General features: G+C 45.9%; 2 protein-coding genes across 6 annotated transcripts in view; both read left to right on the forward strand.

Annotated features, from left to right (window-relative positions):
- Positions 1 to 777, forward strand: part of DRC7 (dynein regulatory complex subunit 7) — a 29,003-nt gene extending 28,226 nt beyond the window's left edge. For both annotated transcript variants that reach the window (XM_006271726.3, XM_019497325.2), the window contains one exon: positions 418 to 777. In XM_006271726.3, coding sequence (XP_006271788.1) covers positions 418 to 511 — 94 coding nt within the window. In that variant the 3' untranslated portion in view covers positions 512 to 777. The remainder of the gene's footprint in view (positions 1 to 417) is intronic.
- A 2,227-nt stretch (positions 778 to 3,004) lies between these two features.
- KATNB1 (katanin regulatory subunit B1) overlaps positions 3,005 to 16,443 on the forward strand; it is a 30,371-nt gene continuing 16,932 nt past the window's right edge. The window contains exons 1-4 of one of the 4 annotated variants that reach the window (XM_059713688.1): positions 3,005 to 3,029; positions 3,694 to 3,986; positions 6,660 to 6,790; positions 13,696 to 13,813. In XM_059713688.1, coding sequence (XP_059569671.1) covers positions 3,947 to 3,986; positions 6,660 to 6,790; positions 13,696 to 13,813 — 289 coding nt within the window. In that variant the 5' untranslated portion in view covers positions 3,005 to 3,029; positions 3,694 to 3,946. Of the gene's footprint in view, positions 3,132 to 3,693; positions 3,987 to 6,659; positions 6,791 to 13,695; positions 13,814 to 16,443 lie in introns of all 4 variants that reach the window. The other 3 variants (XM_014597072.3, XM_006271690.4, XM_006271691.4) reach the window with 3 other exon arrangements.

Genomic DNA, 16,443 nt, shown 5'->3' on the forward strand with positions numbered 1-16,443 from the left:
AGTGTTTTTAAAAACCCACCACTTCAATTTAGGGCCCTGTTTCATCTACACACATCCATAGCTACTAACTCTCTCAACTTATGCACAACATTTATAGGTTACAATACTTTATCAAAATTAAGAGTAAAGATGTAATACTGAATTAAATACAGCTTAAAATGAAAACAGCTTTTTATACAATGTCAAGAGTTTAAATCAGTAAAAAAAAAGTTGGTCTCTGGATAACCGAGGTTCTGATAATCAACAGTGTACTTTAACAAGGGTTGATTAGCGCGATTAAGAGTCTACAAGTGGATAGTCACTGTGGCTTTCCACTTAAATTGCCTGGTAATTGCATCAATTGAAAATAGTAAATTTCATCTTTTATTATTGGATAAAACAAACCCATTTCTCTCTATGATTTCCTCCTCATTTTAGGCACAAGGAGACAGCACCACAAAAATATATTGCACTAGAAGAAAAACTATGCAAGGATCCTCGCCTGTCTGAATATCTCAAACTTTATGCCTAATTGATCCCTTGTTTGCTCATATCAGTCACTGAGTATCAGAGCGCTGCCAGAGGGAAATGTGGAATCCTTTTCTTATCTGCATTCAATGAACCATTTGTTAACTGATTTGTATTTCCCCAAAGGCCTTTCTACAGCTTCTCCAGAAGCTGCTGGGACTTCTACCATGGAGGATATTACAAAAATATAAGTACCTTCATACTTACTTTAAATAGATCTTTGCACACAGGTTGCATTTTTTCCATTAAATGCTTTTGTATAGAGAGGTATATCTTTTGTTAATTATTTCATACTTGGTCATCTGCATTCTTGCTACCCTGTTGTTTTAAGGCCAACAAACAAATCAGTCAAAGGGGAAAACATTTGCCTTCTGATTCAGTTACATCATGGTCAAGTTCTACAGTCAAAATGAGCCCTAAGTTTTAGCCTCTTATTTTGTAAGCTATGGATCAAGGTTACACATCAGGGCCTGTTGATTTTTTTTGTCCACATCTTGAAACTTGTTCTATGATAATACTATCCCTTGATATTAGCTATTTGTAAAGTTGATTCCCTTGAACTCCAAAAATATTTTCTAAATATGCAAAAACTCATGTGCTAGCATTATTTATAACAAAACAGCAATTTTAACTATATATTTGCTTATTTTCCACAAATACAGCAATTCAGCAATTATCATTACAGCTTCCAAGTAATTTCAAAAAGGTAATAAGGAATATTATTGAGCCCGATCACTTTTATTTGACTGAAACATATACACTAGGGGTTTTCAACCTTTTTGGATCAGTATACCCCTGGTGGCCAGATGTGGAACAGGGGGTGATGCCTGCGCAGCAACACAGGATGGTGCATGGCAGCGCTTCGTCCCCGCCCGCCCGCGCGTACCCACTAGGGCCTTCTGCACCCCCCCGGAATAACTAGGAATAATGGCCACAAGTTGACAGAGAGCAGATTTAGATTGGACGTGAGAAAGAACTTCTTCACAGTAAGGGTTGCCAGAATCTGGAATGGGCTTCCAAGGGAGGTGGTGCTGTCCCCTGCCCTGGGGGTCTTCAAGAGGAGACTGGACAAGTACTTAGCTAAGGTCATCTGACCCCAGCACACTTTCCTGCCCAGGGCAGGAAAGTGCCCGATGACCTACCGAGGTCCCTTGCAACCCTAACATCTATGGATCTATAAATCTAAGTACCCCTGGCTGACAACCCCTGAGATATGCAGTTGTTTGAAGATACTAGGAGTTGGAGAATCTACCACTTAGTAGCTTGTTCCAGTGCTTAATCACACTCTCATTTCCAATTTGAATTTCTCTAGCTTCAGCTTCTACACATTGACTGTTGAATCACTGCATCTCTTCTGATGCAAGCAACAGCCACTCCTGCATGTTCTGTCTGTCTTAGGACACAACTCTGGCTGGCAACAACACTGACAACACCCTGTCCCTTTCACTGCTACCCCCATTTTGACATCGAAACATACTCCTTTGATCACAGTACATTTTTTTTTTCAGGCCAAATAAGGAAAGAACACATTTAAAAGGACTTAGATATGTGATGTGTATTCAAGTCAGGGCCTGACAAAATTTTCATGAAAGAACCTAAAATTTACACAAAAGAATCCTAGGAAATAGTCAAAACAACCTCTGATTATCTTCTTGAACTCAAGGCTCTTTGGGGAGGTCTCAGAGGAATAGAGAACGGCAAATATAACGCCTATCATTTTAAAAAAAGGGGGAAGGAGGATTATTTGGAGGATGATAAACTTGTCAACCAAATTTGATACCTAGAGAGGCAGGGATTAAATGAGAAACAGTCCTTTTGTACGCATCTAGAGGATAACTCATAGGTAAGAAACAGCTAAAATGGACTCGCCAAGAACAAGGACCAAGGCAGCTGAGAGCGGCTAGAGGGCGGGCGGCAGATGTGGCACATCCAAGTTTCAGTGAGAAGCCTTCGGACGCGGCCCCACAAGAAAGTCTCAAAAGGAAACGAGGGACACATGGTGCACTAGAAGCAGGCGTGCCCCCGCGGCCCGGCCCGGCCCGGGACCCATCGCTGGTGGCGCTGCGGGACGGGGCCGCCTAGAGGCAGCACCCTCCCTCCAGGTAGCCTGGGTCATTCTGCCCTAATCTAACATGGCGTCGAGATGGCCACACAACTTCCCAGTCTCTCTCTCTCTCCTTCCTCATTGGCTACGAAGTGTGTTTGGGCGGGGGTGGGAAGAGGGAGAGACTCCGTTAATAAGCGCTGCTCTCAGTGGTCACAAGCGCCGCAGTAACTAAGAGGCCCAATTCAAACCTTTATTGGCCTCGTCGCTCCGTGCGGGGGCGGGTTTTAACCATTGTGCCCTCTGATTGGCCGACATCACTGAAAGAGACGTCTGCACCGTGGCTCCTCACTGGCTGAGGAGTGGCGGGGATGGCGGTCCGCTCTGATTGGTGAGACTGCTTCCCGTGGGGGCGGGCCCGGATGCAGGCGATGCGTGTGATTGGCGGAGCTCGGGGAGGGCCCGGGTTGGGCCCGAGGTTTGTTGTGAGGGGCCGGTTGTCAGGCAGTGTCCAATCAGTCTGGGGGATGGGAGCAGGTGGGCGCCGGGAGCGGGGAGCCGGGCTCGGGGGGCGCCGCAGGTAGGGGGAGGGTCAGTGCCGGCTCGGCCTGGGGGTGAGGGGTCCATTCCCCAGAAGGGGTCGCGGCGGAGCCCCGCGGCGGGGCGTGACCCCACGGGCACCAGGGAAGTGGGGCAGGGATCTGGGGGGCGCCCGCCCCTCCCCCCCACCCCTCCTCTTCTCCCCCTCCCTGACACTGCGGGGGGGCACAGGCCTGTCGTGGTGCCTGGGTGCCCCTGCAGCACCCCTCCCACGCACACATACATACACCCCAGTGCTGCTCAGGGTGGGTGCGACCTCCTGGGCCGGTCATGCTGGGTTGGTCATGCTAGCTTGTCCAGGGTCAAGCCCTGGAGCTGCCACTGCGCCACTGACAGTAGACGGACGACAGCAAGTGGAGTGTGGCCAGGTCCAGTTCACCTGCCTGTCGCACCCACGTCTGTTTTGCTTCCAGGCAGGGACTAGCTACTGGCCTGGTTGCTCGTTGCCACACAGACAGGCATTGCTTGGCCAGGAGAGTCTTTCTTGAGGGCTTCGTCTATCACATGACATCGCCTGACAAATTCTCTTTTTCCCCCTTCAGGCAGCTGCCATGCTGATGCAGAGCAAGGTGAAGACAGAGCTTGAGATCTGACCCATTGGCTAGACCCACCTTCCAGATACAACCGTGCCTGACCTTCAAAAGACCAGTTGCAGAAGCCCAAATGCGGCGGAACAGCCCAAAGAGCAGGAGCTGAGGCCTGTGGGGTTGAGCCCCACAGAAACCTATCTGCCAAGTGAACCGTTGCTTCTGTGAGGGCACATCTGTGGCCACCAGCAAGTAGCCAGAGTTGGAAATGGCAGCTTCTGTTGCCACCAAGACAGCTTGGAAGCTGCGTGAGTATCACTTACGGTGGTTATCCCCCTCCTTTGTTAGATAGGACACTCAGGTGCCACCAGGTGTTGTCAGCCACATCTCTTAGAAAGAAAATTGAGGAAAAGTATAGGGAATTCCTTTCTGTCATCAGAAAATAGTTGTTAAGTTCTGATTTTTTTAGGTTCATTCTCATACTCTTTTTCTCAGGCAAACAATATGTTTCCAGATTATTTTAATGTTATACAGGAACCGCTGGGCAGCAGATTAGAGCCCCTCACAGACACCAGCTCTGCCACGGGATGTGATGCATGTCTGGTATCAGTTGTCTCTTTTGGTTGTTTTATACTGTTGCCTTCAATGTGACTACAAGTGCAGTAGTTTCTTGAACCACATTTGGAAGGGCGCAAGATGATCCTTTAGACGTGTATACCATCCTCTCTTGATACTGTCTCTGGTGCCAGCAGAGCAGATTTATCAGGTTCTAATTGTTTGCTTTTTTGTGTCTCTGAACACAAGTGATAAAGCGATAGAGTGATAAAGCAGCTGTGGGATGCCCAAGACAGAACAGAAGAATGGATCCTTGTGGCAAATTATATTTAGGTGCCAAGAATGGGTAGGAGGCATAGGAAGCAGTTGTTTTTTTCTAAATATGTGCTGTGTGGTAACTGTTGGAGATCCAGAAATGGATTAGTAGGAATATAGTCATGGTATATTGCTAGCTAATGTGTATTAGCAGAGCCTGTATAGTGCCTGTCCTTGCTGTATGCCCATTATTGGGTAGGACTTCTGTTAATACTTTCCAAGCAAAAAAAGACTGTCCTTGCTTCCTCTTCTCAAATTCTGGGAGTCATACCTTATTGGAAAAACAAGTGCATGGTCAGTTTCAGATCTACAGTCAATTTCATTTGAGAAGAGAATCTAAATTCTTCATTTTTAATATGACTATCTCTTACCCTGTTTTAGCATCCTCTTCATCATAAGAATTCTGAGTGATAGAAAAAAGATTTCATCAGGATAATTACCAGTTTCAGGTTGCTGAGCCAGTATGTAATAGCACCTCATGAAAAAGTTTGGAGGTTTAAGGAAGTCAGCACTTTAGAGAGACAGGGTGCCAGTAGTAGAAAGTTATAATGTGATATTTATAATCTAAGGGATGAAGGCTTCAAAGACTCTTGAAAATTGTAGCAAATTGTTATGCTATCAAAGAGGAGCTGCTGACACCTCACAATAATAGCCTTCAGCACATGCACCATTGAGTCTTTAAGAGTCAGTGAGTCCACTAACACCAAAGGAAAATTTATTGAGCTAGTATTGTTTATGACTTTTCATTCCTTGTGTACAAATATACTGAGGTTTTGTATTGTCACATAGGTCTTTCACTGTAGTGTAAGTACATCTTCAGCAAGTGTCCCTTCTCCCTCATTTAATTAATGACCTAATTACAGTTGTAACATGAAAGATGTTTCTCTAGCTAATATGAAACTTGCATAGTTTCACTTTCAGGAGGATGTTTTGAGATCTCAGATCAAAGTGCATATAATTATTTTATTATTCCTGCTCTCTACCATCCTTTTGGATTAGTGACACTTGTTATTGAGTGAGTTGCTTCCCACACCCTGTTATCAAAATGAAGGCTGGATTAGCTACTACCTAATATTTCTATAAACACATTTCATAACCAATTTTATACAAATATAATGTTCTTTAAAAAAAAACAAAACTTTGAGGGTTTGACGTAGAGAATTGATAAATATACCTGCCAGCACTTTGGGTGGGTTAAAATGTCCTTTGATGTAAAACTAAAATAGATCTGTCTATGCAAACATAGTTTGATCTCATTTCCTCTTCTTCTTCATTGTGGACTTGTCTCTTTCAGGAGTGCTTGGGAAGTTCCTGCACTATTGTCTCTCTCACAGTTTTCATAAAAGAAACTTACCTTTTTTTTCATAAGCAGTCTTTCTTTTTAGTCCCCATTTTCACATTCATCCCCATAAAACATAATCTTCTTCATCTTTCCAATAAGGAAATCCCTTGTCACTGCCACAGGCTTACTGTATTGTTCTGCTTCACCTGTGTTACATAGTGAGAACACAGACAAAACCTCTGCCAAAGCCTTAGTAGACAGGAACTCCACCTATACCAGGTGCTGAGTCTATTTTTTCTCTGTAAGATAGCATGCGGCACTACTACTAATATGCCAGTTTGGCTGAGGCAGGGTAGTCTTCACTTCTACTCTCCAAGACAGCATTAGGGAGTCTTCCTTTAAATGGCTGGTAGCTGCTTCATACAATGTCAGCTTCTGTGACAATTTATCTTGTCCAGAGAGTGGATCCAGATTTAACAGGTAAAGTAGCTTTGGTAAGCATTATGCTGAAGCCCAGCAAATTCTCTTTCTAAAAGCTCTTGAACTGCTGCTAGTGAGAGAAGTCAGTCATTGGTAACCACACTGACTAGAATAGGATCATAAAGGGTGATCAGCAGACACTGCAAAGAAAATAGAGCTTACAGAGCCAAGAGCAGCTGTTGCAGGACAGATATGTAGCATGGTTTCTTATCTAAACACTAGGTTGCTGCAGCTTGTCTAGTGGAAACTGGGAAGTCACTGTGAAGAACAAGGGTTCTTAGCTTCTTATGGGGGAGCTATACAAGAAGAATTGTTTGTAGTGATAATTTGTTCACTTTGTTTTATACAGAAGAGATCATAGCTCACAGCAGCAATGTGTCTTCACTGGTTCTGGGCAAAAGTTCAGGTCGACTGCTTGCAACTGGAGGAGATGACTGTCGAGTCAATATCTGGTCAGTTAACAAGCCCAACTGCATCATGGTAAGAGCTGGGTGGTTTTCAGCTTGCTTGGGGGTACAAGCACAAGCTGCAAGGTTGGGGTGATAGGGTTCATCCCTGATCCATAGCATATCAGTGCAGCTGAATGCATGATACCAGCATGAGTTAGACTGACCTGAATCTGACTTGAAAAAGGAACAGTAATCTGCTTCATAGTTTTTCTTCAGACAATCCAGGATGTCTGACCACTTGAATTTCATATGGGCCTTATATTTACCCAGTTAATAAATCTTGGTTCTGTTGTTACTGGATGACAAATAATTAAATGCTTAATTTTAGGGCAGGTCAGTTTGTTTTATAGCTCAACATTTATGATGGTCATCTGCCTCATATTCACTGTACGCATCTACACATTCATTAATGCACTGTAATTATGGTGCATTAAGTTTAGTACCTATAATGACGGGTATTAAATGTACCGTAATCAGCACTACTCTACATTAGTGGAGATGGATGTTTTTTTAGTGATGTGCATTAGACTAAATCTACTGCACACTAGAAGATTAGTACAGGTTTTGCCTGCTGCACTAGCACACAGTAGAATTAGTCTTCTGAGCATTAAGCATCTTGTGTAGATGCATCCATTGTCTATCAGTATGTTGAAATGGCATATGGAGTTGATCCTTCATTGGGAGGGAGCATCTGTGCACAGTATACTAGACTCCACTACAATTAGAGTAACATTTCCAGAGTAATACAGGGTGACTTGAGCATGTACTAATCATAAAGGCATATTTTATTCATTTATGCTGCCGCCTCTGTTTATTTGATTTGGTGGTGTGGAAGCTGAGCTAGACAGAGAGAGTTGCTGCAGGGATACTGAAGGGAGACTGTTTCCCCTTTTTCTTTCATAGTATGATAGTGCTTAGGGTCAGAAGGGACCTAAACAGATGATCAGGTCCAAACCCCTGCCCCGGGCAGAAATGAGTGCTGGGGTCATAATACCCCAGCCTAATATCTATCCAGCCTCCTCTTGAAGACCCCAAAGGTAGGAGAGAGCACCACCTCCCTTGGGAGCCCATTCCAGAGCCTGGCAGCCCTAACCATAAAGTAATGCCTCCTGATGTCCAGCCTGAACCTTCTTTCTAACAATTTGTGGCTGTTATTCCTAGTAAACCCTGGTGGTACCCGGGGGACAGAGTCTCGCCCAATTTCCGCTGGCCCCCCCCGTGAGTTTGTAAATGGCCACGAGATCCCCTCTCAGCCTTCTCTTGTGGAGGCTGAATTCAGATTCAGGCCCTTTAGCCTCTTCGTAGGGCCTGATCTGCTGCCCCTTGACCATGTGAGTGGCCCTTCTCTGAACCCTCCCAGTGCTAGCCACATCTCTCTTGAAGTGCAGCACCCAGAACTGGACACAGTACTTCAACTGTGGCCTAACCAACACCACATAGAGGGGAGGGATCACTTCCCTGGACCTGCTTGTGATGCATCTGTAGATGCACGACAAGGTGCGGTTAGCATTACTGCCTGCTTCCTCGCATTGGCGGCTCATGTTCATCCTGGAGTCAGCATTGATTCCAAGATCCCTTTCTGCCATTGTGCTGACAAGAAGGGTGTACCCCAGCCTATAGGTGTGTTGCTGGTTCCTTCTCCTTAGATGCAGTACCCTGCACTTTTCTGCATTGAATTCCATCCTATTCTCACCTGCCCACCTCTGTAACCTGTCTAGATCTAGTTGGATTCTGTCTCTCTCCTTCAGCATGCTCACGTCGCCCCACATCTTGGTGTCGTCAGCGAATTTGGACATCATGCTTTCCACATCTGCATCCAGATCGCTGATAAAGATCTTGAACAGTACAGGCCCCAGGACCGAGCCCTGGGGAACTCCACTGCCCACATCCCTCCAGGTTGAAAATGACCCATCCACCACCACTCTCTGGGTGTGACCATCTAGCCAATTTGCCACCCATCTGACTCTGTAGGCATCGATGACGCAGTCACTTAGTTTTTTTGAGAGAATGTGGTGAGAAACAGTGTCAAAGGCCTTCTTAAAGTCCAGGAAGACGACATCCACCTTGACGCCCTTGTCCAGGGACTTTGTGACCTGACTATAAAAGGAAGCCAAGTTAGTCAGGCAGGATCTTCCCTCAGTGATCCCGTGTTGGTTGCCCCTGAGCATTACCTCCCCTGCTGAGCCCTTGCAGGTGTGTTCCTTGTTAATTTTCTCAAAGGTCTTCCCAAGGACCGAGGTGAGGCTGACTTGCCTATAATTGCCAGGGTCATCCTTCCTCCCTTGTAAATGGGGACCACGTTGGCCCTCGTCCAATCCTCTTGTACCCGGCCAGAGCCCCACGAGCATTCATACAGCCGTGCCAGGGGCCCTGCTATGACCCCCGCCAATTCCCTCAGTACCCTCAGATGAAGAGCATCTGTACCTGCTGATTTAAATACGTCCAGCCCCTCCAAAAGTTCCCTAACTAGGTCATCCCTGACCCTAGGCATGGCAATGCTTCCCCTGGGTCCATCCGTAATCCTAGTGGGGGAGATGTCCCAGTCCCTGTTCAGAAATATGGAGGCAAAGAATTTGTTAAAGAGGTCAGCTTTTTCGTTTGCTGCAATCACCGGATTGCCAAGCCTGTCCTATAGGGGGCCTACGTCACCTGGTGCCTTCTTACTCCCTATGTATTTGAAAAAGGACTTTTTATTATCCCTAATTCTGGTCGCTAGCCCTAGCTCCATCTCTGCCTTGGCCTTCCTAACAGCCTCCCTGCAGTCACGAGCAACAGAGGTATAATCCTCCTTGGTGATAGCCCCTTGCTTCCACTGTTTGTACGCCTCCTTTTTTGCCCTCAGGCATTCCTGGATGCCTCTGCCGAGCCATGGGGGCTTTTTAGCACTCCTGCCCCCCTCGGTACGCAATGGGACTGACTCCCTTTGAGCCCAGAGGATTGTCTCCTTGAGGAACAACCACCCATCTTGAACTCCCATCTCATTGAAGCTCTGAGACCCCAATGCCTCTCCTACTAATCTTCTTAGTTCATTGAAGTCAGCCCTCCTGGAGTCAAGGACTTTTGCCTTACTTCTTACTTTCATCGCCCTACACTGGATAGTAAATTCCAGCAGGCGATGATCACAGTCACCCAGGTGGTCATATGCACGTTTCATGAAACAGTCTTTCTTTCTTTGAATATTCTTACTTTATTATGTATACAAGAAGTCTCTTGTCCTTATTAACTGCACTGGACTTCTTTCTTAGAAGACTTAAGCAAAGTCTTTACAGAATTTTTTTGATGATGTCACAGCAATATGAATCTAGACAAGCACTGTTATCCAATGGTGGAGGCATAAGATTGAGCATTTCTCTACCCTTCTGATGTGAGCAGAGAGAACCAGAGCCCCAGTTCTGTACCTCCGAACAGGCTACGTTTTCCAGGGAAGAGAAGAGGCAGAACCTCTTCTAGTGTTGTTTTGTTTAATAAAACACATGTTTGCAGAAAGTAGAGAGGGGTGGGCGGTTGTAATCAAGGTTTTCTGCTTTGTGATTTGGAAACATTTTGTTTGCATCTTTGGTTTTGTTTAGTAACTTAAATTGCCACAACTCCTACTGTTTGTCAGAGGAAGAGGAGTGATATTTTTTTACCAAGAAGCTTTGTAACCCTTAATTTGAGTTTGAGCTTTCTGATCCTTGTAATAGCTTCAATCTTACAGAAGTGCAGTCCCAAACTGATTTAACTTTCTCCTTGATCCTCACCCCTAACCAAATTACATTCGTACAGTTGGGTTTTAACTTATAAAGGAAATGTCAGGGAATGGCACGTGGCTTAAATAGAATAGGTTTGAATTATTCAAGGGACTTGTGCTAGGCACAGCTAACACATATATTAGAGCATGGAATAACAGTATTGGTTTAGTAATTCCAAAAATACCTAATAATAATCTTATGTAGGGGTGCACTGATAGAGAGTTTTTGGGCTGATACCAGTGGCCGATTTTTAAAGAGCCATATCGGCCAATACCAATCCAATTCCAATATGCAGCCAGGCAACTTGGAGACCAGTGTCAGGCTGGTAAGTCTGTTTTGGGAGAAGGAGTGGTGGGAGGGAAGGGGCGTGGGGTGGGGGCAGATTGAGGCCCCTACAGTGAGGGAGGGAGTAGGGCTGGGGCAGGCACTGCTCAGCCAGCATGAAACAGCTGCAAGCAGCTCATTGGGGTGGTAGGGGGATGGCTTCCACTGCTGCACACACCCCAGGTGGGCATGTGGGGCATGTGTCCCCCAGATCTATGCGTGGGGTAAGGGCAGGCTGCAGCTGAGGGCTGCGGAGGGGTTCTGGGTCAGGCTGTGCTCGGGGCAGGGGCAGCGCTGGAAGGAGGGTTATGGGGCGCGGGGCTGCAGCCACCTCAACATTTGCTATAGCCCCCCTGTAACCCCACTCCCAGTGCTGCCACCACCTGTCCCAAGTGGAGCCCCAGCCCAACCCCCTGCCAGGAAGAGCCCAGCGCCAGCCTGGTCCCAGCCCACAATGGCAGCCTCCCTGTCCTATGCGCATATTGGCAGGCACAGGCCCCACATGCCCTCCAGGGGTGCACGCAGTGGTGGGAGCTGCCCCCACAGCATGCTCACGGCTCCGCCCTGTGCCCTGTCCCAGCCCTACTCCCTCCCCTGCTGCAGGGGCCTGGATCTGCCCCTTCCCTTCCCCCACAACAGACTTAACAGACAATACTGCCGTCCAAGCCGCCAGGCTGTGCTCCTGACCACATGCATGCTGCAGCTGAGCACATGCACAGCATTTATTGGCCACATCAGGCAAAGAAAGCCAATTGCTGATGCTGTCTATTTTCCCTATATTGGTGCCAATCTGATATGGGACCAGTGTATTAGTGCACCTCTAATCTTATGCACAATAACTAGATTACGAGAATGATTTTCAATATTTTTGTGATGTGTTTTTGTTTTAAAATGCTTCCCTGCAGCCACAGTATTTAAATAAGTTGTAAATAAGTAAAAACTTTCAGGTCTTTGAGGATGAAAAGTACTGTTTACTCAGGAATCATTGCATGTTGCATCATGCAAATACTTCACTGTTGAACCACTCTTGGTTAGCAGCATGTGCCTTGTTGCTTGCAAGAAGGCTTTTAAGTAGTCACTCTAAGTACAGGTGTGGTTTTGCCACCAGGTCATGACACTCTTGCAAACCATTTAGAATAAGCATAGTGTAGTTGTGTCTATACAGCAGATTTTTACAGTGTCAGCAAGGAGACCTGACTTAAGTATCCACACCTTCCCTGTAACTACCCAGGTTTATATCCATGTATTCTGGAATGATTCTGGAATTATTCTGGAATAATTTGGGAGATTGTCTAAGAGTATCTCAGCAAGACAGAGCATGGAGGATGTTCTGTAGTTCTTGGTGCAGTACCCTTCAAGTAATACATCATTCTGGGGACTGACAGAAGAAGGGCCAGCCAAGTTGGCTACATAGTTAGGAAGTCTTGTCTGTGTTATTGAAAAACAAATGCTAGTTACTACAGGGATATCAAATTCATCCAGCCCCACAAGCCAGATATGGGTCATGGGGCTGGTCCATGGGCCAGATTGGTCTCACAGACCAGTGTTGCTTGCTAAATCCAGCATGCAGGGCTGATCTGATGCAGGTGTGTCATACAGTGCATGCCCCAGACTGGTCCTGTGCACCATGTGCAGTGTGCACACTGGCTCCAACCCCAGGTGTAACACACACCAAACCAGGTCTATGTGATGCATGAAAAACCCAAAGCAGCTCCAAGACCCACAGGCAGTACTGTGGACTGGATCACAGGGCTCTGCAGCTGCATCTGTGACACTTGTGGGTTACAGTATAGAACTCTGGCAGGAGCAGCACATGTTAAATCCCATAATTACTAGCCAAGTATTAGACTTGAGTTGTGTAGAGCTGCTCATGTTACTAATTAACTGCTTTCTTGAGTAACAGTTGCAGAGTAGGTACAGCCTTAATATTCCATCCAGGTATCTTTGTGGCAGATGTTTCTACTTTCCCTTCCAGGCCCTAATGTTTATGAAATCTATGAACCTCATGAGATTGAGTCCAGCCCCCTCCCCCCCCCCGCCATAGGCAAGAAGTTAGCTGGGATCAAGCGATCCCAGCAAGAAAAATATCCAGATGTTTTTTGAAAGAGTCCAGAGTGTGTGCTTGCGCCCTCTGTGGGAAGTCTGTTCCAAACCCTGGACACTCTCACCATAAAGAACTTTTTTCTTATGTCTAGTCTAAATCGGCCTTCCTGGAGTTTATGGCCATTAGACCTTGTTATCCCTTGGGGAGCTCTGGTGAACAGCTGTTCTCCCAGGTCCTAATGTACCCCTTATATAATTGTAGGCTGCTACCAAGTCCCCCCTCAGCCTTCTCTTTTCCAGACTGAAGAGTCCCAAGTTCTTCAGCCTCTCCTTGTACGGCAGGCTCTCCAGGCCTTGGATCATACAAGTGGCTCTCCTCTGGACTCTCACAAGCTTCTCCACATTTCTCCTGAAGTGGGGGGCCCAAAACTAGACACAGTACTCCAACTGTGGCCTCACCAAGGCTGAGTAAAGCAGAAGGGTGATGTCCCTGGTTTTGCTTGAGATGCATTGGTAGATGCACACCAGAGTTTGGTTTGCTTTGCCAGCCACAGCATCGCATTGGTGACTCATATTCCTCTTGTGGTCAGTCAGGACCCCCAAGTCTCTTTTGGTCATGGTGCTAGCGAGCATAGCACTGCTGAGCTTTTAAGTATGTTGAGGGTTCTTCCTACCAAGGTGCAGCATCTTACACTTCTCAACATTGAAAGCCATCCAGTTTTGGTCAGCCCACCTTGAGAGTATATCCAAGTCAGCCTGTATCCTGTTGACTTGGATCAGGGTCTTCTAGAAGTTGGGCCTCAAATCCATTGAATGCGGCTGTTAACTTTCTTTGCAGAGCTTGACAGGCCATACAACGCCAGTGGAGAGCCTGAGGATCAGTGCAAATGAAGAGCTCATTCTAGCTGGGTCTCAGTCGGGATCCATTCGAATTTGGGACCTGGAAGCTGCTAAAAGTAGGTTTTGTTTTTCCTTTGCTGCCTCGTGTGTGTACACAGGAGGACAGTGCAGTCTGGGGAAATGCTGCAATGTATCCCTGCTGATCCTTTATTAAGAAGGGTCAGAAGCTGGAATGGCTCTTTTCAACAAGTGTACATTTTCTTCAGTTCAAAGCTGGTAGTGGTGGCAGTGCACTAAGCAGTTTCTTACTGAGGCTGTTTGCCTGCACACTTGAAGAGATGTGCTCACACCTGGTGTTATCTTTGGATGTACATAGGCTTATATTGAACCTGATGTCTGGGAGTTTGGCCTGTGCATGTGCAAGTCAGTGTTCCCAATCAGTTTCCGTACATATGTAGGTTAAGTTAGCATGTAGAAAATGCACTTGGACTGTCAGCTTTTTGTGTGGTTTTTTAAGTGGACATTAAACACCTGACCTTGTTATTGTTAAATGTAGTCAATTTAAAAAATGAAAGGGTGGGTTTAGGTCCTACACCTGTCTCTGTGTTGCCTTGTTCAATAGCATGTTTTGTTTTGTGAACTTATTTTCCTTCCCATTGCATGACCACACAAGCAGGAGAAGTGGCCAACTCAGTGATGGACCTGAAAATATAGAAATGCACAAAGTTGATAAACACTTTTTTTTATCTTCTGTTTATAGTGACATTAGGTGATGCTTTTTTTTCAGGAAGGAGTGTTTTTTGTTTTGTTTGTTTTTTTCTACCCTTATAATAAATTGGCTCTTTAAGGTATAGACTTGTATAACTGCCTGATCTTTTAAATTGATAGTGTTAAATTTATTACACTGTGAAAACAAGGTTTTCACAAAACCCAGGCTTACATTTTAAAAGAGAATTCTGGATGTTTCTTCAAGTTCTAGTAGAAATGCTTAAAAACAAATCAGTGTTCCCTTGTAATGCATTAGTTGAGCCTTGGCATGATAAGGACCTGCTGGGGAAACTTACTTTCATTGTCTGAGCTGAAAAATATAGAACATAGATACTATAAATAATGACAAATGCTTTTTAAAAATATATATATTACAATGTAAATAAACAGATGCTACTTAAAATATGTTGGCTAGTAATGCTGACTAGCTTTTTGGCTTCACTGACAAATTGTGTCTGATCTTGCATTAAGCTTGGCCATGATGGTAGGTAGTGGCTCTGTAGTTTCTGGGTAGATAGCCTCTCTTGGTCTGCCTCCATATCTAATCGGTCACAAGAATCACAGGTCTGTCCCAGATGACTGATGACCCAGTGCCTTGGTCATGGTCAGACCGTTTCCTTCTAGAAATTGGATTCAGCATTCATGCCTGCTCAGAGTCATGTGAGACCTGAGAATTCCTGCTGAATTGTAGAGTTACAAGGTGACAGCCTGACTCCTAAGCATCCTTGTCTCTTTACATTATCTTCATACAACACCAACCATTAAATATCAATAGAGGAAGCTAATATTAGAGCTTCAATAGTGGAAGTTGTGATTTGTGCATCAGCTGACTAGACACAAAGTCATGTGGAAGGGTGTGCCCTAGAAAACAATATAATGGCCACTGAAATGTCCCTTTATCTTCTCATGAACAGATAAATGTTGGCTAGTAGGCCTGTGTGAAGTGGCTAGTATTTGCTTCAGATTTGGATTTGGCCGATTCAGGGGACAGTGATTTGATTCAGTGATTCAATCGCTGTCCCGAATCAATGTGGCCAAATCTGATTTGGAGATTCAAACAGGCCCCATCCCCTGCTGCCTCTCCCAGCCCCATCAATGGCTAGCCCGCACAGCCCCAGTCTCCCAGCTCTTTAAAAAAAAAAAAAAAAAAGCCCGGACCTGACCATCTGCTGCCAATTCGAGGGGTGATCCCTACTGCCTCCAACTGCCCTGCACTGCGTGGGGGGCTCTGCCACAAGCCCCCGGAAGCCCCAAAGGCTGCTGCTGAGTGTGGAGCTTTTTTTTAAAGAATCAGGAGCTAGGGCTGGGCAAGGCAGCCATGGGGAGGAACTGGGAAAGTGGGTAGGGTTGGGGGGTGCTCCGGGGGGCTGTGGGAGCAGGCAGGGGATGGGGCCTGGCTGAGGTCCCCCCATGGTCTCCTCCCCCTTCCTCCAGCCCCCACTATCCCCACCCCCTGCTTACCGGCACAGAGTCCAGGTCCAGCTTCCTGCAGCAGCGAATGGGGACTGCCTAAATCTCCGAAGCTCTCTGACTCTTTTCCAAATCCATTCAAAGAACTTCAGATAAATTTGGACCTTTTTATTGGTCTCCTGATTCGATTTGGATTCGGAGATTTGGCCACCAAATTGAGCCAAATCTCCTCCGAATCGAATCAGCACCCAAAGCTTCGCACAGCCCTGTTGGCTAGCTATTTTAGCATGGTGATTTTTTCCATTTACAGCATGTAGCTCTTTGACCACTGTGAATGGTTTCTGTGCCTAACTTCAAGAATTACAGCAGGCAATGCTGAACCCTCAGTCTGGGAACAATCCATCTGGTACTGTTGCTTTGTCTTGTAAATGATGTAGATGAACAGCCTGTGTACAGCATGGCCAACATACAATATTTGTGCGTGCCTAATGTTGAAGGCAGAATGGCTGAATTTCTGTGCTTTCTCTGGGGGGAAAATAAGCTCTAATTGTTTGTTCTCTTTCTCTGC

Source organism: Alligator mississippiensis, chromosome 10, assembly GCF_030867095.1.
Source record: "Alligator mississippiensis isolate rAllMis1 chromosome 10, rAllMis1, whole genome shotgun sequence".
Classification (NCBI taxonomy): domain Eukaryota; kingdom Metazoa; phylum Chordata; order Crocodylia; family Alligatoridae; genus Alligator; species Alligator mississippiensis.